Source organism: Condylostylus longicornis, unplaced genomic scaffold (genome assembly GCF_029603195.1).
Source record: "Condylostylus longicornis isolate FDR11 unplaced genomic scaffold, ASM2960319v2 ptg000038l, whole genome shotgun sequence".
In the NCBI taxonomy this organism is placed as follows: Eukaryota; Metazoa; Arthropoda; class Insecta; order Diptera; family Dolichopodidae; genus Condylostylus; species Condylostylus longicornis.
Window position 1 is genome coordinate 5,564,526 of NW_026578007.1, and position 23,673 is coordinate 5,588,198.

General features: G+C 22.5%; 1 protein-coding gene across 2 annotated transcripts in view; it reads left to right on the plus strand.

Moving 5' to 3' along the window:
• LOC129608970 (regulating synaptic membrane exocytosis protein 2) overlaps positions 1-23,673 on the plus strand; it is a 166,979-nt gene that overhangs the window by 103,714 nt on the left and 39,592 nt on the right. For both annotated transcript variants that reach the window (XM_055520777.1, XM_055520778.1), the window contains exons 7-9: positions 14,960-15,084; positions 18,644-18,869; positions 19,134-19,195. In XM_055520777.1, the coding sequence (XP_055376752.1) occupies positions 14,960-15,084; positions 18,644-18,869; positions 19,134-19,195 (413 nt within the window). The remainder of the gene's footprint in view (positions 1-14,959; positions 15,085-18,643; positions 18,870-19,133; positions 19,196-23,673) is intronic.

The following is a 23,673-nucleotide window of genomic DNA, read 5'->3' on the forward strand; positions in this document are numbered from 1 at the left end:
ATCCAAAAATATTGTTTTTCGAAAATGAAATGAAATTGGAATTACTTCAAATTAATGAGATGGTTATTATTTTTAAAATTTTTATTGAAAGTGATTTATATTTGTTGCAAAATTACACCGGAGTTTACATATGTATATAGTACAGCAGACATGTAAAATAATAGCCCAAAATACTATTATTATATAAATTTCAGGATGACTCCTTATGAGTTAAGGAAACAAGAGGCGAATATAATACCAGTTTTAGAGCTAGAAACGCTTTATTTTATTTTTGTTAATTCAATTCTATTTTAATATTTGTTTTGCAGTAAATTTGATACTTAAGTGCTACACGAATTTTCAAAAGAAAATAAACTACAACTATTGCAAAAAAAAACTCATTTCGAAACTTGCAAATTTTTAATTTTACTACTACAAGTAGAAAATAGCAGATTAGAATAATTATTAGAATAAGTTGGGCATTAGATAGACTTAGATGAGCCACCTGTAATCGTACACTCAATGACTGCCACCTGGTGATCACTGGGTAGTGGTTGTAAAACGGTACATTTTTGCTAAATAGGGGTACGGGTATGAATCTGCTGCACGATGCCATGTGAGCCAACCAGCCAAATAAGTTGTCTATTAAAAACATACTATTACAAACAATTGCAAAAACTTTTTCAATCTAAGTAGCAACTTTGCAAATTGAAAATTACAATTTCTAAAATGCTTTAGTTATTTTGGAATTGAACGTTAATTCTTTTATCACAAATTAGTTTTATGTGCTTCCCAATTCCTGCATTATCATTTAATTAAAAAAAATATTAAGTCTAGCAGAAATGCAACAGCAGAAAAGCAATTTCCATCATAAGTTTCTATGTGTAGAAAAATTTTTCTTATTTATTTTATATTGGACTAATTTTATATTATGTTGCTTGATTATAGCTACAAATATTTAAGTTATTTAAATTTAATTTGTATACATAGTAAATATAGTAATATATTCTCGCTACAGCAAGAATCATCCTCACAGGTTAATATTTCTCTTATTACTTAAGTTTTTCAAAATTTTAATCAATTCTTAATTGATCTTCAAGCAATTTTTCAATATACCAATCAATTTTCCAGTAAATGCAACTCAATATCCTGATTATTCGACTCCACATATGATAGCTGATCTATAATTCATAATCTTTATTCATGTTGACTTAAACGATCACAATATTGTAATTATATATAAGTATATTTTCCATCTTATATGTACATATATTATTATATTTTAATATCCTTAGAGAGATCCTTTTTCGTAAAATTAGATTAAAAAAAAAGAAAATATAAGTCTTATTTATACTTGAACCAACCCACCTTACCAATATAAAATTTAAATAAAAAAAATTGAGAATTTTTCTTATTATAAATTTCTTTTTTTATTTTCTTTTCGGTCTTTTGGGTAATAATGATAGTGGTAATAAGGACTTATATTTATATAAAATGAAAAAAAAAATAGAAACGTAAAAGTATGAAGTAAGTTAAAAACCAAATCAACTCTCAAACAAAATTGTATGTCCAAAGAGATTTTTAATGATATTTAATGGGTTTTGTATAGAATAGAATCATCTTTTTATAACTATTACATAAAAAAAATATGTAATAGATGGTATTGGGAATCAAAATATTCGATACATTATAGATAACATAAAAAGAATTTCTGATATTAATTAGTAATTAATATTGTAAAAAAAATATTGTTGATTAAGGTGTAATTATTAATGGATTCTAAGAAATTGCTCTATACAGAAGAAAATTTCAATGGAATTTTAACCATTATACATTCTAAGAAATTATTATATTTAATTATAAATTCTCGAAATTGAATTTGATAACATTTTCTGTTATACAAATCTCTTGTAAGTACTCGTACCTCTAATAAAAATGGATGTCTTGTTCAAAAGAATATCCTTAGAATTGATTAGTTTTTTCTATTATACTAGGACCGTTTTCTTGCAAAAATGTTCTTGCGATTCCCATTTTTAATTCTATACCATTCTGTTTAATTTTTAGTAAAGGTTTGAATAAGCTTTCCCTTCTCACCTTCTTCATCACAAATCCTATTATGGTATACAATCAAAAAATCATTTTTTTAAATTAAAATTTTAAAAATCCTATTAAATGAAGACAATATTTCTAAACGACATAATAATAGTAAACTGTTATATTAGTTACAAATTTTGGAATGACATTCAATTTAGTAATATCTTTCGAATATCTTACATTGAAATTAAATTAGAATTAAAATCTTTTGTATTAATTATCTTTCTTCAAAAATTTAATGCTTCAAACCTGAACTCAAGGATATGGATACAAGGAACACAAACTTGTTGTATCCATTCCAGTTTATCTTATTAATTAACGAAATATAATAATATAGTATCTTCAAAAAGTATATACGATATATTTCTTTATTATAAAGAAGAAAGCATAAAAAATTCCTAATCTTCATCTAACACATTAACAATTAAATAATGTTGTGTTTATTTTTTTTTTCAACAGTATACAAAATTCGAATGGTGTAACAATTCTGCCTTTCAATACATAACATTTTGTTATTTCTAGAAACTCCAATTCTTTTAACACTTATCAAATATTGATCAATTTTTTTATTAGGAATGGAAATCAACGTTATATGCTTTAAAATTTATGTCCCAATTAAATTTTTATATGCTATCTATTTTAAAATAAGGCCAAGTTAAATAAGCCTAAAGTAAAATTAGTTGATTATATAGTCAAGTTGAGAAAACTTGATTAAAAATATAATAGTGATTATTCATTTTAATATGAGCAGGATCGTGAATATGCATTAACTTAATATTTAGTCACAATATAATTTTAAACACTAATGTTGTCCTATAGTCAACTTGTTCAACTATACATTTCTGCTTTTCTTTATGAAATTGCGAAGAAAAAATGTCTATCAAATCGAAATCGTAAAACTAAATTAAAAGATATTAAAAAGCTGATTATTTTCCAAACAAAGTTTAGTTGATTGTTAAACAACATTTTGTATATAAGAAAATCTATATTAATTAATTAATTAATTAATTTTGCTGATCAGTAATTTAGTGATTAATTCATTTTAGGAATTTTCCATTTTGTAATTTTAACAAAACAATAAAATATTGTTGTGATTACCAATAAATATATACGAGTACATATATAATATAAAATAAAAATATAAAAAAGGAAAAAAAATTAAGTTGACCGTGTCAACACTCTGATACTCGTATGAAAGTTTTAGAATAATTATATGACATTATTGTTAAGATTTGATTCAGAATTTAAGCCCTTTTTCCGAATTTGTTTATGCAAAATTTAAATTCCGTACAATTTATAGCTCCCGGGGTGTGAACAACTTATTTTTGGGACTGTATGACATTTATTGCCAGACTTTTTATAACTAAAATTTATTGAAATTGTGTTTCTGCTATAGCAAAGTTAATTTTACAAAACATGATTTCTATATGATTACAACCTTCGATAGGAGTAAATTATATTTGGAATTGCATGGCAGTTTCTCAAATCAGTGATTCTTTAAAGCTTGATGAAATCTAAATTATATGGGATTCTACAGCAACAAATGCTTGCAAATTTTAGACAAAGCAAAATCAACTCAGATTTCGCCTGAGACCAAATATATGTATTTATCCCTAGATGATTACAAATGGAGCAATAAATTAATAATACCGCTTGAAGATAAAATTTTATAATTAAACGAAATATTTTTAGTTATTCTATAATAATAACATATAAGTTTGTCCCTATTATATTAAATTTTTTTAGGAAATAAAGTAAATACAAGATTATCAAATTAATAGTTTTTAATGAAATTTTTGGCTTCTCAAATTACTTTCTTAGGGAGGTAATTAATGTCTTAGGGATAGAGAAATTTGCACTCCAAACTATGTTGGCCCCCAAAAGTATGCAATTTATTTCTATTTTTTTTTTTTTCTTCAATTTGACTTATTTTAGGACTGAAACTATAAGAATTATTTAATTTTACAAAGAAATTTAAAATTTTTCATTACAATGTTATGTACAATTCTTTTTTATCTCTAAAGAATTCTATATTTATATCAAGATTGAAGAAGTACATATATATTACTATTCTTTTAAAGTCTTGGGCAATTAATTTTCCCCTCGATACCTTCTGTTATATGCGACATGCTGTTGAGTTTTGCTATTCTTTTATTTCAATAAATTACTCAATAAATTCCCCTTATCCAGTCACGAAAAATTATTCAAATAAATTTATCTTAATATAGAGAATTTTAAAAGGGTAGCTGTTATACAAAATTCGGAATTATTCTTAATTATATTAATTTATCACTAAATTTAATATTAATTTATCTATCTTAATTTATCACTCAATTCAAATCGAACCATCTAAATTTAGACCAATTATTTTATGTTTTAAATGAACAACTAATAAAAAGACAACCGCCGAAATTCAAAATAAATAAATGATTTTTACATAAATTTTACAAACTATTTTCCTTAATAATACGAGTAATTTCTAAAATGTTTTTGTTTTTAATTTTCTCATCAAATGCAACACCTAGACACTAAAAATAATCAGTAGACACCATTTATAATATAAAAATAAAGCACACAATTCAGTTTATGCAAAAGAAACAACTCATACATTAATTATATTTACAATAAAAACTGAGTTACAAATAATCTCTTGCACCACATTAAAATCTTGGAATAAACGTTAATCTGTTTTTCAAAGAAAATAAAATTTTCTGTTATACACAAATATAACCTAATAGGTGCTCTACTTTAGCATATCAATTTTTCAAGCAAAAACATTTCGTTGTATCATGTAACATCATTAAATATCAAAAAGATTTGTTTAGCTTTGTAACCAAAATAAATATTCAGAAATAAGCGAATCAGAATGAAATAAAAATTTGAATAAAAATTAAAATAAATCATCAAAAATATCAAAATTCAAATACAAATATTTACATATATATGTATATATATATGTATGCCTATATATAGATAAAATATTTAATGTATACAATCATCAAAATTTAAATTTAATATTTATTTGCATTTCATTCAAATTCAACTTTTTCATTTACAATATTTAAGGTCATCTTTATATACCGAAACAGTTGGTACCCCATAAAGAACCTTGAAAGTAATAAATTTACTTTTTAAGTATAATTTTATTTTTTGTTTTGTTCTTTTTTCTCACCCTGTAAAATATTCATATAAAACAACAGTTATATACAACGGTAATAAAATAAAGACAGTGTATTTCATCTTAAATCATTACTAAATAAAAAAAAAACAAAGGAAAACTTTTACAATTTATTTACCCAGGACTAGAAACAAAAAATTAAAAGAAAAAAAAAACAACAGAATGTTTTACAAAAAATGTTTTTAACATTTTGGAAAATAAAAACCAAAAAGAAAATTTGAAAGAATTTGCTCTAAAATATTCTAATATTAAGAAAAATAAAGTTGGGTCAAACCAATGGTTTGTATTGTAGCACTTTTCCCTTCAACAAGTGAAAATTCTGCTTTTAAATACAGTCTATGTATAGCTATCACACTATTAAAATTATTTTCATTCATATACAAAACTATTTCTAGGATTGCATATACTTAGGATGACGCATATATGCAGTCTTTGAAATAAAGCAAAAATTAATATAAAAAGGGGTTAACATAATGCTCGCTTTTAAGGGTTAATTGTGTGAGTTAAGAAAAATAATTATATTTTTTAATTTCACGGAATTTACCGTTAGCTTTTTGCGTTTATTAAAATTTGGAAAAGCTTGCGGTTTCGAAAATATAAGGTGTCAAAAATTCAAATTTTACGAATTTCAAGAGGTGATAACTTGAGAGGGGGTGGAGATGGAAAAAAATTTTCTTCTAACAAAATGAACTATTTATTAATATCTAAAAGCTCCTAAAATTTCAAGCTTCTACAGTCTGGGGTCTAGAAGAAAAACGACATCAAAAATTTGGAAAAAAAGAACTTTAAATAACGGTAAATTTGAGCGGCCATTTTGTTTTTCTTAAGTTGAACTATAGTATACCGCGCAAGGGGAAGCAAGCCACTGCCTTTCTGCGTTTGCAAAATTTCAAAAATGCTTATGGTTTCATTGCAACAAATATTTAAAATAGGCCATTTTTAGTGCTTTGGGGGGGTATAACTTCTAGAGGGGGGGAGATAGGTAAAAATTTTGTTCTACAAAAATAAGTTTCTAATAAAGATCTATGTACATGTTAAATTTCAGCTTTCTATCTTTAAGAATGTAGAAGTTTTGTAAACAGACACACGGACAGACGGACGGACGGACGGACGGACAGAGTGAAACTAATAAGCACTTTGTTCAAAAAATTTTTTGGAAAAGTGCTAAAAATAACACTGAACAAAAAATAACAAGAAAATCAAAATATTAAAATGATGCCTAAAAGAAAAGGAAAACCAGAGAAACGTAAAAAATTAAAAGAAAAATGAAAATTCAAGTGATATTTTGTTAAGAAATCATCAACAGTTAAGAATTTTTCCCAATGGAAGAGCTGAAAATTAGAAACAAAAAAAAAATTAGGAAATTTTTTTTAAATGAATTCAGGACACCTACACATAATGAAATAAAATTTTTTTTTTTATAAATTAAAATTATTGGCTCCCTCTTGTATACGTAAAACAAAAAAAAAAAAACGGAACATTTATACTATGTATAAGGAAAATAAATTAGTCCTATTTTATTTAGCAGAACTCCCTTTCAATATGATCCTTTTTGACTGAATTTCATTTGTAATTTCAATGATTTTAAATTTTATTTCAGTTAAAATTCTTGTAAGTAAATCAAATCTATATTTTTTAATATTTATTTTTATAATATTCAATTGTACGTTCCCCAAAATTAACTTATGATAAAAGTCGCTAAATAAATAAAAATCATGTTAAAAAAGAATATATAGTAGGTGTACAATAATTATATTTTAATACCCATTAAGTGAAAGTTTGTCGGTTTTTGGGTTTTGTGACTGAGTTTTGAACATACTCACAATGTAAATACTCTAGAATCTAGGTGGCAAGATATAATGAACGTTCGTGCCAATTATTCAAAACAAATTTAAAATTCATATTTAAACGAAACAAGGATTTCAGCGAAAAATATTTTAGTAAAGATTTCTTTAAACAGATTCAACGAAAACATTAAATTTACCTATTAAATCTAACTATTTATCTATTTTTTTAGAAAGGTTCACTTAAACAAAAACAATACTAGAAATAAAATTGATACCAGAAAAACTAGAGTAGAATCCGAAACTAACTTTTCCGACATGTGGAAAAAAAATCCAATTGGAATTTCGACATGCTTTCTTCTTCTGTAATATTTCAGACTTACCTACCCAATTTAAGTCAATTTGACTTTATTTAAATTTTTAATTACCAATTTTTTTTTTGGAAAAAAAATCGATTCCACCTTATTTACTAATTTTCTGATTGATTTTGCTTCTAATCACTTTTTTCCAAAAAATTAAATTGAGTTAAAAATTCGACGTTATTTCGACATATTTGGAATCCTTTCAATGTATGTGAGAATTTACTTAATAAAAAATGTTTATATAATAACAATAATTATTAAAATTTAAATTTAAAAAATGAATTTATAGAAAAATATCTGTATCTATGTGGTACATCTTCCAAATGATTCCGTCTGCATGGCAAATTAATAAATAATTTTTTATTTAATAATTCCCTTGCTCATTAAACACTTAAGTGTATTTTTTAATATATGCAATAAGCACAAATGCTCATTAAATTTATAATCATTTACATTATACATTTTCTTTTAATTTAACAACATTATTCTGCTTTCCGGTTACTAAAAATATTGTTCATAATATACTGACAAATATATAAGAGTCCTTGGCTCTGTATAAAAGATTATTTTCATCTCACATGCATAATTTTCTTTAAAAAATGCATATTATATGGTGAATAAAATAAAATGCAATTGAAACATTTTTCTGTTGTAAAATTTAAATAACGAAGTAGTTACGGAAATATAAAAAAAAAATAATAATAAGAACAAAAATAAAATCCGAGAAATTACCATTTCAAAATCTTTTTCAATTCCAACAAAGTCATGAAATTCACAAATACTTACAATATATACACTTTTAATGAAAATTCTCTATAACACTAAGAACATAAGGAAAATAAATTTTCATATCAACAAGTATCCAGGAAAAAAAAAACTAAAATCCTTTCGAGCGTAGATAAAATGGAAATTTAGTTTTCACATATTTTTACATTTTTATTGCAATGTTTATTATAAAAAAAAATTGATAAGATTTCTTGTATTCAATTCAAGGATAAATATTGTTTAATACAGCATTACAAAAAAAAAAACCGCAGATTATATTAAAAGTAACTGCTCATAGAACATGAACGATTTAATGGAACTGTTGCATAAAACGAAATAAATATAAATCGTTCTTCAATGCTAAGCCTTTGATATTAAACTTAAAATTGGACTTCAATTTCATATAGTTATTTTTCAAAATATATTATGTTGAATCCAATATTTACAACCATAAGAAAATAGGAAATACAATGAACGGAACGAATGAAAATTGTAAAATTTACTAGAAAAATTAATTCAACATTTTTCTAGTTATTAACAATTCAATTGTCCTTATAAAAAATCTATAATAAAACTATGTTGTCCATCCATACAAAACCAATTATACATTTCTTATTTTTAAAAATTCCGAACGAATGACATATTCCACTTGCATTAACGACGCGTTTTTGTTGTACGTACAAATAATGACAAATCCGAAGGCATAACTTTTAATTAGAGTACATAAAATTTTTCGTAATCCTTATTCGTAGTATATTTAATATATAATAATATCGTAAATGTTTTATAAGATTAAGCCTCGGTCACACATTATTAATATACGACACGTTATTGATTTACTCTCATATTCATTACAGCTTCTATTACTCAATTAATCAATTAAATTAAAGTACACTTACATTTTCTATTCAAGATTCATTCACATTAAATTGTACGTCATGTACTCGTAATTCAATGATTATAAATTTTATTTAGAAACGCAACCTTGTTTTCAAAAAGTATAGACCAAAGTAAAAGTATAGACCAGGTGGGTTATCTGAAAAATTTTGAAAAGTACTTATTAATTTACTTTTATTAATTAGTTTGATGAAAGGATTGAACAAGAAAAAATTGCAAGGAAATACTTCAAATTCGGCTTAAAGTACAGTATCTCAAATCCTAGCATTTACATTCATTGAAAAGCATTGGTGAGTTGTCATATTATTACAATGAGGTTGTATATAAGATTTCAAGAAAATAATTGTTAATTATACTTTCTTAAAAATATTGAAAAACATAAAATTGACCTTTAGTTAGAGTCCACTTGCTATGAAGCTTTACATTATTCTAAAAAATTAATCAATTTGTCACAGAGTTAAAGTAAACTCAAATAATAATTTTCATTGTAACCGGTTTAGTGGGCTTGAAAATACATAACAGCAACACACAGACAAACAGGTAGACTGAAAGACAAACAGACACACTTCTTTCTAAAAATAATTTATTTACGCCTCTTTAGCATGTAAAGGTACATTTCTAGCAAAAACTAATCATTTGAAATTTAATGTCATCACATAGTTTCCCTTATTGTATGCAATGAGTTCGGTGAGAAACAATTATTGTGGGAAACATAAAAAATTATACACGTAGAGCCATATGAAAAATCAATAATTAAATATAATTATTTCTTCACTTAAATGTCATATTAAAAGTTTTAACTTGAATACTTGGAGCTCAATATTTTTAACAAAAATTTTTCCTAATTAAGTAGAATTGTGGCCTGTAATATTCTCTAATATATCGTTCCATTGTATTACATGTTCGGGTACATACATAAATATAATTAAAAGTGTTTATATATAAAAATAACATTTTTTTTGCAATTCTTTTTTTCTCGTCCTAGACTTTTCAAGGAAAACCACAAAATTTTGAAATATAAAAAAATTGTTTTTTTATTTTTTTATTACTCACTTATGTCCTTATTCGAAAATTTACGTTACATTTAATCTATGTTGTTGAAATTTAATGACAATGGTAAAAGAGAGGACAGAAAATATTTTTTACTATAGCAAATAAATTTAAAAATTTTTTAATGTCTTTTTGTTATTCTGTGTATTATTACAACTTTTGTATGTATGTTCTGTATAATATGTTTCTAACATTTTGCGGTTTAATACTATATTTTCTTTAAATATTAACTTTTATGATGAGAGAAACAACAAAAAAAAAACAAACAATAAAAACAAAAAATTGGAAAATGAAAATTTTTCAATTTGGTTTAAAGTGGAAATGAAATATGAAATTTTTGAGGTTTTCCGTATAAAAATTTTTACTGCATAATTAAACTTTGGGTATGGTATGCAATCGATGATTTATACATAAAAATAATTTGACTCAGGAAACTAGAGGTTATAATTTGTTTTTAATACAGCTGCTATTCTACAACGTAGTCAAATAAATTTTGTGTATATAGTAAGTTTGTAATTTATACAATACACCGATATAAATAATTTACGGATGATCACAAAACGAATATTTTGAAAACTCATATTTTTAGAATATTGGTGATGACATAAACAAATGAAGTTTTTCTACAAATCTTATACGAAGTGCATGTGGAAAATGAATAAAATGCAATGATAATTATTCAGTTTTAAGCTTTATATGTGGTAAACTTTATCTCTTTTAAATCCAGAGTTAGCCAGGACCTTCCATTCCTATCTTGTTTTCATAATAATAGTGAAAATTAAATATATTTTATATATGAATTTTTATGTAAATCATAATGTTATGCACATCTCATTAAGGTAGAAAAGAAATGGATTAGGATTGACTCCATTGACCTTGATAAATAAAACAGATCCATATGATCAACTCGATTTAACCATACCACATTTTTGAAAAAGCTGTAGGTCATACAAATTCATTTTTAACTTAAACTATAGTAAATTTATGCATGAAAATTCATAGTTTCTTTTAAAAGCTTCATTTGAAAAGAGACAGGTATACTCGTATATGTATAGTTAATGCTCTATTCTATTAAATTATTCTCTGTATTTTCAGACATGAAAAAGTCAAATATTTCTAAAAAAACGTACGTTCACTACATCAAGTTTGCCTACATAATTTTTGCTATACTATCATTGATTACCATGTATTAGATTTTTTTTTAACATCACCTCTTACATTTAAAATTTAAATTGAAAAACCTTTGTACATTAATCCTTATAATAAAATTTTAGTCACTTAATATCTTTAAATTGTCAAATAAAAATTGAATTTTAGTTTTGTTTTGAAACTCTTTAACCATAATTGCTTTAAAACTATTTTAAAAAAAATTACATAATATGTCATAAAATGTCCTTTTGTCCTTTTAATCTCAGAAAAACTATTTTTTTTTCTATGCACATTATTTTTAATTAAAAGATATTATGGGAATGTGTCCCATGTTCATATAGAAAATATTATTTTTAAATTGCTTAATATGAAAACTCAAAATGAAATTAAAATATAATTAGAAAAGTAAAATAAATAAAGTTTTCTATTTGAAAAAAAGTATTGTTTACATAAAATAGGAATATACGTACAAATGTAAATATAGAATAGGAAATCATATATTTAGGCAAAATTTAAATTTTTTACAAAAATTCTTAGTTACAAAATGAAATTTGTAAAATAATTTTCATTAAGATGTAAATTGATAAATTAAGCTATAGTTTTACCGATAATCTATTTAAGTACTTTAACACAGCACTGCAATATCATAATAGAATTTATTAACAAAGTGCCAACAATATAAAAAAACATCCTATTAATAGAATTATTCAAATGCAGCAACAATATTTAAGTAGTTCTACAATTTCGGTTGAATTCGCATTTACAGTTCTAACAAAGATATGCAATGGCAGTACGTTCTTATAGTTTCTTTCAAAAAGCATTCCGCTTTTGTTGGTAGAACTGCACATGACCTTCTGTTAAATCGCCAGCATTAAATTTTTTTCTGAGATTATATTCATAATCTCATTTAGTAGAGAATATTAATTCAACTATCAGAGTTTTTGTTGCAAGGACTGCTTTAAATTGAATTCGCGTTTGAATACCGCTGCCAACAAAAGGTCCTGTCAAAATATTTGTTTAATCTTTACAAAATTGAATTCTCTATTAATTAAAGTCATGAATATAAAAGCAGTAAAAAATTTTATGCTGGAGATTTGACAAAAGATCTTTTGCATTTCACAGTTTGAATTAAAAAAGATCTCTCTTTTTTTCTTTTAATTTAATTAAAAGAACGCTAATTCAACATTGGTTATAAAAAAATTTATGAAAATATTTTAAAACAATTAATAATTTTTAATGAAAACTCAGATAGAAAACGGTTGATCAAATTAATTGTCTCCGATTTAGATTGAATATTAAATATTAAAACTTAGAAAGTGTTGAAGAAAAACATTTGCAGCTATAATCAATGAAAAATTATTTAACAATTTCAGAAAAGAAAAAAAAAATCCTTTGAAAATTATTATTTGTAAATTTTAGGAGGTTTTAGCTTGCGAGAACGTTATTATAGTAAATTTTACTAAAAAAATATGAATACCAGTTTTAGCTAGTGCTATACTCAGAAATATATGTTTAAACTAAATTCCGGAATTCATGAGTTTACTAATGACCAAATACGATAAAAACGATATCAATGCAATAAGACACTAAGAGCCATAAAAAAAAAATCTAAAATGGGTAAAACATTTGCTCCGGACTAGGTGCCAAATCTTAGGAGTTTCCGAGTTCCAGGGGTTTTAACGAATTTTGACGAAATTTTTATTTATCCATGTTTTTTTTTAATATAATATCCGTTCCGAGAAAGATGGAGACTTCAAACAAACAGTTTCTGAAAGGTCTAGTGCAGGGCTTAAAATGAACATGTCGTTTGATTCTGTATTTTATGTAGCTTTGGAATACAAAGCATTCGAACTTTAGGCAAAATCAAATTTTTCCCTTGTTTTATTTTTTCAATTTTTTCTAACTAAATAATTCGCAACAGAGAAATTTCTTATAGAGTTTTGCCCAGCTGCTTAAGCTTTAATTTAAGTCCTCAAACATTGAAAAAAAATTTATGGTACAGAAGATATTGCACTAAAACAATTTCTAAGTGAAGATTTTAAAGATCTTATTTTTCACTATTTCACTATTTTTGATTTTTACAGATTTTAAGTACTGTAATTATCATTAATTTTCGATGACAAGAGTAACTCGAAAAAACACAGTTAACATTTTTAAGAATCGTTATTTTGATAAAAAATCTGAATTTTAATATTTTTATTGAAATGTAACAAATAAGAAAAAAATTGAAACGAAATCTTACACAAATTTTTAATTTGAAAAACAAAAATTGATTTTAAAAAAATTGAAATTTTTGAAAAGAAAAACTAAAATTTTCTACTATGAAAAACAAAAAAAAAAAATCTAGTATTCAAAAAATTTTTTTCGAAACTTTTCTTGGTAAAGAAAATTGATAGGTTTTTTATTTTTGCCAATTTTTATACGAAATGGTACCTATATGGTTTGAAATTTTTAAATGCATTTTTCTCACATTCGGTGCAATTTAAAAATTTGAAAAAAATATTTTCGAAATCTGGACACCATTTGGCATCTGAAGTTATTAAAATTAACTAGCTGGAGCGAATTTTTAAAGGCATGCCATACAAATTTTGACATTTATTTTAATAGAAAAAAATTTTTTTTAATAGGAAAATTAAATTTTTTTGAACAAAATGGAGTTTGTGGTATTTTCATTATGAGGATAATAAATAATTATTAAATTTAATTGGATTAATATATTTTAGACATATTTCTACAAAAACTAAAATTGGTATACGGTTGACGCAACTAAAGAGGAATTCCAGTAAAGCAATTAATTTGAAATATGCGCTTGAATAAAAAAAATACATTTTAAAGAAGAAAAACAAAAATTTTTTCCGAATAAGGTGAATTCAGTGGGAAAATTTGGTGTTTGTTTTGAGAAATTTGTAAAATTTTTGAACAAGGAATTCGTATTTTTCCAAATTTTTTGATAAAGGTTTTTTTAAAATAATTTAAAATATTAAATTGAATTTAATTTTAGTTTTATCAACATCTGGTTTGATTTTAATTAAATTTTTTTTCAACATCTGGTTTGATTTTAATTAAATTTGACTCACAAGGTTTTAAAACATTAAGGTTTTTAAACATTTCTTACGAAATTATCTAGTTAGAAAAAGCATGAAAAAATAAAACAAGAGAAAAATTTGATTTTGCCTAAAGTTCGAATGCTTTGTATTCCGAAGATATATAAAATACAGAATCTAACGACATGTTTATTTTAAGCCCCTTACTAGGCCTTTCAGAAACTGTTTGTTTGAAGTCCCCATCTTTTTCAGAACGGAAGTTATAATAAAAAAAAATTGGATAAGTAAAAATTTCGTGAAAATTCGTTAAAATCCCTGGAACTCGGAAACCCTTGAGACTTGGTACCTAGTCCGGAACAAATGTTTTATCCATTTTCGAAGCTTTAACCAATGGAATATGTTGCTGTATTCCTTTCAGAATCACCCTGTATATGAATATTACGAATTCAGAAACAAAGTCTTAAAGTTTGAAGTAAATATTTATGTCATTTTTTAAATTTAAAAATAAATATAAAACACTATCCTTTAAAACTTTTGTTATACAATATTTTGCTTGTAATATCTTTCATATTTATTTCACCCATTCCATTCTGATATTAATATTTCTTAATAAAATTTACCTATCTACTTATTTTATAAATTTATTTTGTTTTACAGCTCGAGGTTTTGGAATGCGTGTTGTTGGTGGAAAAACTGGCGCTGATGGACGTTTATTTGCCTATATAGTGTGGACTGTTCCTGGTGGACCAGCTGAAAAAGGTGGCTTACAGCAGGGTGATAAGGTAAATAATTTTTTTTTATATTAAATTTTTTTAATCTAATCATTTAATATATTATGCGTGCATAATAAATCAAAAATAAACAAAAATAAATAAAGGATGAAAATATCCTTCACTGAATTTTTATTTTTTATTTTCAATATTTTGCTTATATGTACAAAAATATTTATACATACATCAATTCTAATTCTATAAGTTCTTATTTCTTATTCCTTATTTTCAACTTGAGTGACCAGAAGAATAAAAATTTTGCCCTCAATTTCTTTTTTATTTTTTCCTTACTCTCTTTTATTCTTATTAGTTCAGTTTTGACTTAAGACTATAATTTAAAGATATTTTATGATATGAATTCAAATATTTTACAGATAAACATATAAAACATAATATGTATGCATGTAAAATATAATATGTAATGTAAAGTATGTATGTTTTTAGGGATTAATGTAATTTTGAAGAAAAAATCAATGAACCAGATCACTTGTTTTATTTACTTTTTAAATAGTTCTAAAGTAAATTTAATAAAGGAAAAGAGGAATGAAACAAATGGAAAATTACAAATAAAATTACTTCAAATGTTTTAAATTAAAAATTTTTTTTAATAATTTAAAAATAAAATGAATTTTGTCCAACATTTTGTTTCCAAAATTTAATTTTCCTAAAACTTCTTTAAGAATTTTTAATGTATATGATTTTCATGTGTCTTTATAAAACAAATACCTAAAAGAATTTATACCTAGAAGTGGAGGAAAAACTTAATTTATTTAATAGCTAATTTTTAAAATATTCGCAATTTTACGTATTTGTTCTAAAGCATCATTTATTTACATACATATATGTCTGTATTTTCTACTTATATAATTTCTAAGAAAAATGTTATAAAAAATCTTAAAAATATTTTTTCACCTAAGCCTAAACGAAAAATAGTAAATACTCGTATTAATTTAAATAAAGTTGGGTAAAACCACTGGTTTTTAATTTAGTATTTTTCATTCAAAAGGTACTGCTTTAAAAAAAAATCAATTACATACATTTATTTAAATTGTGTACTCTAATTCATATACCAAAATATTTCAAAGATTGCATACATTTAGGAAAAGCGATGTATACAATTTTAAAACAAAACAAAAAAAAATCAAAAGAGTCGTTAACATAAAGCTCAAATTTAAGAATTAATCGCGTCAGTTAATCATTTACCTTGAGCTTTTTGTATTTCTAAAAATTTTGAAAAACTTTCAGTTTCGGAAATATAAGTTGTTAATTCAAATTTTACAAATTTCAAGAGACGAAAATTTGGGAGGGAATGGAAGAGCAAAAACGAAATGAATTATTTATTAGTGACTAAAAGCTACTAATTGCAAACTACTACAACCTGAGGTCTAGAAGAAAAGCGATATCAAAAATTTGAAAAAAAGAAATGGATTTTAAATAACGATTTATATTAATGGCTATTTTGTTTTTTTAAAGGTCAACAAAGCTGTAGCGCGGTTTGGGATAGCTAGCTGAACGCTTAATTTCTGCGTTTGTAGAATTTAATAATTGGTTTCGATAAAATAAATAGTCAAGCAATGGCTTCTTTTTAGAGCTTTGGAAGGCTATAGGTTTTAGAGGGGGAGACATGTAAAAATACTCTTCTATAGAAATATGTTTCTATAGAAGAAAATTTTTCTAGATCTATGTTCACATAAAATTTCAACTTATAGAAGTGTTCAAATCTTGTAAATATCTCCACTAACGGACAGAGTGAAATTAATAAACACTTATTTTCAAAATTTCTTTGCAAAAATGCTAAAAATATAAGACAAATGCGAAAAGACGTGCAAATATTAAAACTTTAAAAACAATGCTAAAATAAATATGAATTAAAAAATAAAAAAAAAATTCACGAAAATAAGTAAGAAGAACACTACGGAAAAATTTTGTTTCCTTTTTCTTTTGTTAAAAATTTTCAGACTTTTTTTTGAGTTTTCCAATGTTTTATTTACGTGTTCTATTCAGCTATTCGTATTTTAATTTTTATTATTTTTTATTGTTCTTTTTTTTTGTTATTAAACAACTTTTAAAGTTTATCTTTTTGTGTGATTTGTTTTTTGGTTTATGTATATTTGCTCTAAGGTAATTTCTAAAAATGGGTATTTTGGGATAGAAAATGAAAAAAATATACAAAAAGACAGAGAAAAAAATAAAAAAACAAGCATTTGAACTTCGTATTTTCATCACCATTTTGTTTTTTATTTTAAATATTCATTTTTAAAAATTTTTTTTATTATTATACGCAGAGCAGAAGCAGTAATAAATAATTATTTAAATGTTATAACTTGAAAACAATTTGTTATGGCTGATATTTTTCTTTTCCATTTATTTATATAATGGTGACCAGGATATTTTAGTTGAAGGTGGTTAATACAAGTGCCTAACATAATACACCACCATTCATTCTATATTTAGCAAGTGGGTGGGAAAATCTGTGAATGTGCAAAATAAATTCTTCTTTTTCATATAAAAAAAATTTTCTTTTTTTATAATAGTGAGGTATACTATAGACTATAACAAAAGTACAAAATTTTTATTATTCAAACCTCAAAAACACAATATGTATTGTAAGACATTAAGGTGATAATACAGATCCCTTCACATCTAAATCACATAAAATCAAATATGTAATCGAATCAATAAAATTAAATATGTAAAATTTCGTGACTACTATTTTACTCAAGTAACAATAATACTCCACATTATGTATACACTGAGCAAAAAAATTACTTAACATGAAAAAGTTTGCTCAAACTCAAAAAAATCCTTATTTAAAATTTTATTTTATTCATTGTTCCATTCTCATGTCGTATTAATATTCTTCGACCCTGTTGAAAATTTTATCGGCCCAATATTAAAAGTATAAATATTTTTTTTCATGAATCTTTTGTCATATAATTTGTTGACTGATATTGTAAGAAAAGTTAAAAAGTAAAACCATTACCAAAGAAAATTTCAAGAATACAAGAAAAAAAGTTTACTTCAAGTAAACAATAGAAAAATTTTTATAAAATATTTATGTATATTTGTTACGCGAAATAGAGAAAAAAACCCAAAAACTTAAAAAAAAAATATTAACTGTGTTAAGGCGAAAAGTTTAATTTCAACTTTTTTCTCCCTCATAAATTTATTTTTATATTTTATGATAAAAAACAATAAAAAAATCTGAAGTGGGCGCCATATAACCAACTGCATCGTTAAAGTGTTGCATAAGATTTTGTAAATGACCTTTAAAGATTTATTTCAAATTTTATGAAAAAAAGTAAAGTATAGTCTTTACCTATAGAAACAAGCAAATTTGGCTCTTTGCAGAAAGTAATCTTCTGAAAGGATTTTTGTATAATTATAATTGTTTTAATTACTCGTATATTTGTTCCTTAATAATATTATTGACTTACTATACTTTATTAAATTACAATATCCAAAAAAAAATAAAAATCTATTTTTACAAATATTTTCATCGGTTATTGTTCGATGACCGATCATTCTATTAACAATTAATTTTATTTTTATTTATCTATACAATTAATAGATTCTAGAGTGGAATGGTGTATCATTGATTGATCGTAGTTTTGAAGAAGTTTGCTCAATAATGGATCGTACGGGTGATATTGTTGAATTATTAGTTGAACATGCAACTGATTTTCGTATGTGTGATTTATTGGATGAAAATTTACCACCTGGAGCAAGTGGTACGGGTCATCAACCGGGTGCAAGAAAATCTGGTGATGGTCCAGTACAACTGGGTTTACAAGCAGGTAAGTTTTATATTATAAAAGTTAAACTAAATAATTACTTTTAAAATATATTTTGATAGCTTAAGACTTAGAAAAATTAAAAAATTAGTTTTTGTTTCAATATTTTATTTTGAAATTATTATTATTTTTTAATTTATTCACAATATTATTTAAAAAACTTAATATTTAAAATATTTAAAACAATTTATTAGGTAATTTTCATATTTATCTTTTTTTTTTCTGTTTACTTTTGCATTTGTTCTATTTTTATTTTTATATTTACAGAACCAGAAGTACCCGATAAATCACCGTCGTCACCAACTAGACGAAAATTACCAAAAACTCCGGTATAAATAAACTGTCAAATAATCAAAAAAAATATTAATAATTATGATAAAATTTGTTACGAAGATTATTATTTATTTCTCTTTTAATTTAATCTTAATTATTTTTTTTTAATAAAATAATACTTTTCTATTTAAAAATCACAAAATTCTTCACTTTTAAATAAATATTAAATAAAAATTAAATTTTTTATTTTTTTCTTTTTAAAGATTCAGCAAAATTGAATTTATTTTTAAACAACAATTTTTTTTTTCAATTAATTTTTTAAATTATTAAGCTGCTTTAAATTATCTATCATAATTTTTGAAATTATTTTTTTTAATTAAAATAGATTTGCACAGTTGCATTAAAAATTAATATGTGCAATTAATATTCTACAAAGAATAATTCTATTGGTTTTTAATTAAATTGATTCAAATTTGAAACTGCTTTTTTAGCTATGAAAGAATGAATTAGTCTATTAATTTTCTTAAGAACGCTCTTATACTTTATTAAATAAAATGAAATATAAGAAGGTAAATTTATTTTTGGAGAATATTATTAAAATAAATAAATAAATTTTGTTATTTTTTCAAGATTACATTAAAATTAATTTCATTTAATTCCAAACGAATTTTCAAAACATAAGTAATTATAGAAAAATAATTAAATTCAAACAATGCCTAGATTAAATAATTTTATAAACAATTTAATTTTTTATTTTTTTTTAATATTTGGATTCTAGTAATTATACAACGATTTTTCGTTGAAAATTTACTAGAACCCATTATTAAATTTTTTAAGGTTTCAATTTCAACAAAATTTACTTTTAAGTGCATACAATATGCAACTGTGTAAACATTATTATAAGTATACATATAAATATATATATATTATTTTTTTATTTCTTCTTTTTTGTATATTAAAGTATAATTATTGAATTTAACATTTAAATTGAATATTTCGTGTGTAATTGTAATTAAAAAAAGCAAATCAAAATTATAGTAAATTTTATATATATATATATAAATAAATAAATTCAAATAAATCAAATAAATTAATTAATTTTTTTTTAAATAAACTTTTTTTATTACTTAAATCACCGTAAAGAATATTTAAATATTTAAATTATTTTTTTTTTACTATTATAATTATAATTTTATTTTATTCAGTTTATTTCCTTCTTCTTATGTATTAAATATACAAGTATTAGTACCTATTTTTAGTTTTTTTAATTTATACTTATATAAATTACGATATTATATTTTATATTTAAAGTTAATTTCATTGAGATTGATTTTCTTGGTATTTTTTTTTATTTTCTTAATTTTAATTTATTTTTTGTTTTATTTATAAAATAAGTTTTAAAACTGCATTTTTAAATTAATTATATTATATGTATTACGTGTTCATATATTGATTATTTTAATTTTTTAATTAAATTTGGATTGTCAAGTAAAAAGTTTTTTTTTAATACAAAATCACAACAACAAAAAGTAATTCAATTAATTTTAATAAATATTAAAAATAATTTTAATAAATACTAAAAAAAGAATATATAAAATAATTGAAACAAACAATAAAATTATATAAAAAAAGTAAATGTAAAAGATATTGATATTTAATAATCATACCTAAATAAGGAAGATGAAAGAAAAAAAGTTTAAATATGTTATAATTAATACTATAATTAATTATAGTATTAATTGTAAATTATTATAATTAATATAATATATTGCATTTGTCTATGTGTACATACATTATGGTTATTACTAATACATACTTTCATTGAGTATATAGTTTATAGTGCTATACAGGATACAATTTTTGTAATTACACAATGAACTATTATTTTGATGGGTGCTAATTAATATCAAATTTTTAAATTCCAAACAGCGCCACTCAAAAAATGTACTTCCATTGTGCAATAACAAAAATTGTATTATGTATAAAACTATAAACTATATATAAATGATATTATATTAAATAATAAATAATTACTATACAGCGAATTTAAGATTTGAAATTTTAATTATAATTTTAAGTCTTATTTATATAACGGTATAATTTTACGTATATTTAGATACTTATATATTATAATATTTATATATACATACATATATAATATAATTTGATGTATTCATTTTACTTAAATAAACATACACTATATACTTATATATATATATATATATATATATATATATATATATATAAGGAAATATACGTATATATATATATATATATATATTTACGTATATTTCCTTATTTATATTATATTATTAATCAATATATACAATACATAATTATAAGGTCTTATAAACAAAAAAAAATCTAGTAAATATTTAAAAAAAAACTAAAATAATTTTATTTAAAAAAAAAAAAAACAAACAAAAAAACTTACATTTGAAACAAAAATTTAAAATCTTTATCATACATGGCAAGGTCTAAATTGAATCTGAAATATTCAAAAATATAGAAATTAATAAGTGATACTATATGAATGCTATCTTAAAATTAAAATTTTCAAATTTAACAAACAAAAACATAAGAAATAACATAAAAATTAAATTAAAACTCGTATTTATCTTGTAAATATTTCAAAATCATTCTAATGCCAGGTATTATAATATTATATAAATACCTAAAAAGACATCTATATTATATATAAGATTAAAAATAAATCAGATAGAAAAACAAAAAAATTTAATACATAATTACATTATTAATAAAAAAAATAAAAATAAAAATCTACTTTCAAATAGAAGTCTTCCTATATATATGTATATGTATAGAACATGAAAAGAATTCCCACCTAAATATTATATACATTATAAATAAATAAATATATAATATATATTTATTATATATATAATATATATAAATATATATATATATATATATATATATACATATATATATATATAAATAAATATGCATATTAAATTAAAATTACAATTTATTGCATAATTCAAAATGAAATAATAAACTATTAATTTAATAATTATGATGAATAAATTCTAATAGATTTTTAATTTTAATAATAATTTTAACAAAATTTCTCTTTATCTCTTATTAATATATCAATCATATATTAAGATAATACTTCAATTTATTGTATATACATATATATAATGAAAAAATCGAAATCAATTAGAACAATAATGAATTTATAAAAATTATCAATATAATTAAAATTAATATATTTCGATATTTCATTTCAATAATTAATTAATAAAAATATTAATGAATTTTATTCATTAATAAAAATATTGTTGAAAATATTAGTAATTTTATATACATAGAAATACTGTTGGAGAACAGTTTTTTTCTAAAAAAAAATATTTAAAATTTTTATTGCTGTTATATAATATGAAAAGTAGGCATACTTTCCTAGAACGTCATTTGCACAAAATTTGCAAAAATCATACTTTCCAATACTAGCTCGCATCAAGAATAGCGTTGTTGCTAACGCAAGTTGTCATTTTTTAAAAGTTTTGTATGACTTTTGTAAACGTTAAAAATTACTAATTTTGACGTAGAAAACGAAAACAGGGAAGTAACAAGAGATTTTTAATTATAAATTACAAAACATCAACTGACACGAGTTGCTTTATTTACATATGACTGTCATTTGCAAATGAAAGTGATTGACGTAATTGACATAATCGTCAGATTGATGATATTTTGGGGAAATACTTATATATACTATTCACTGCTTATGTTATTATTAACAAAATAGCATAAGAAATAATATGTTATATTTGCTAATATAATATTTGTATTATACAATACAAATATTATATTAGCAAATTTTTTCTATAATTTGTTAATATATTAACAAATACTTTTTATATATCTCGAATATTCATTGAAGTATTATCGTTTAGTTTTAAAAATTTTCACTCATTTTCAAAATAATTATTATTACAATTAACTTAAAAACACTAATCTCAACTTAAACAAAAATTAATCTCTGTGATATAATTATAATTTTTTTGTAGTAACTGTTTAGTTTATCAGTTTTTCACTTGTATTTTAATTTTTTTTTTTATTTTTCAAGTAATGAGAATTTTAATGTTATATTTTTTTTTGTATATTAAATAATTTTTGTAATAAATAATGAAACATTTAAAATGTAATCAATTTTTTTTGTTAATAATAAATTTATAATTTTTACTTGTAAACTATTTTTAATATTTCTGTATAGTTTATATATATATATATAGAGCAAACAAACTTGAAAAAATAGTAGAAATTTATATAATGTTATTCATACTTTTGTTTTATTTTTTTTATTTGGATCATACACAAACTAAAATTTTGCATGTTCATAAAATATTTAATATAGAACCGAATAAAATTTTATAACAATTAAAAAAGAAAATATTAAAACACAAAATGAACTCAATTAGGGACTGCTAAAGAATTTACTAAAAATAATATAATAATAAAAAATAATGATTTTCCATCGGCTTTTATTACATAAAATTTTATAGTATTA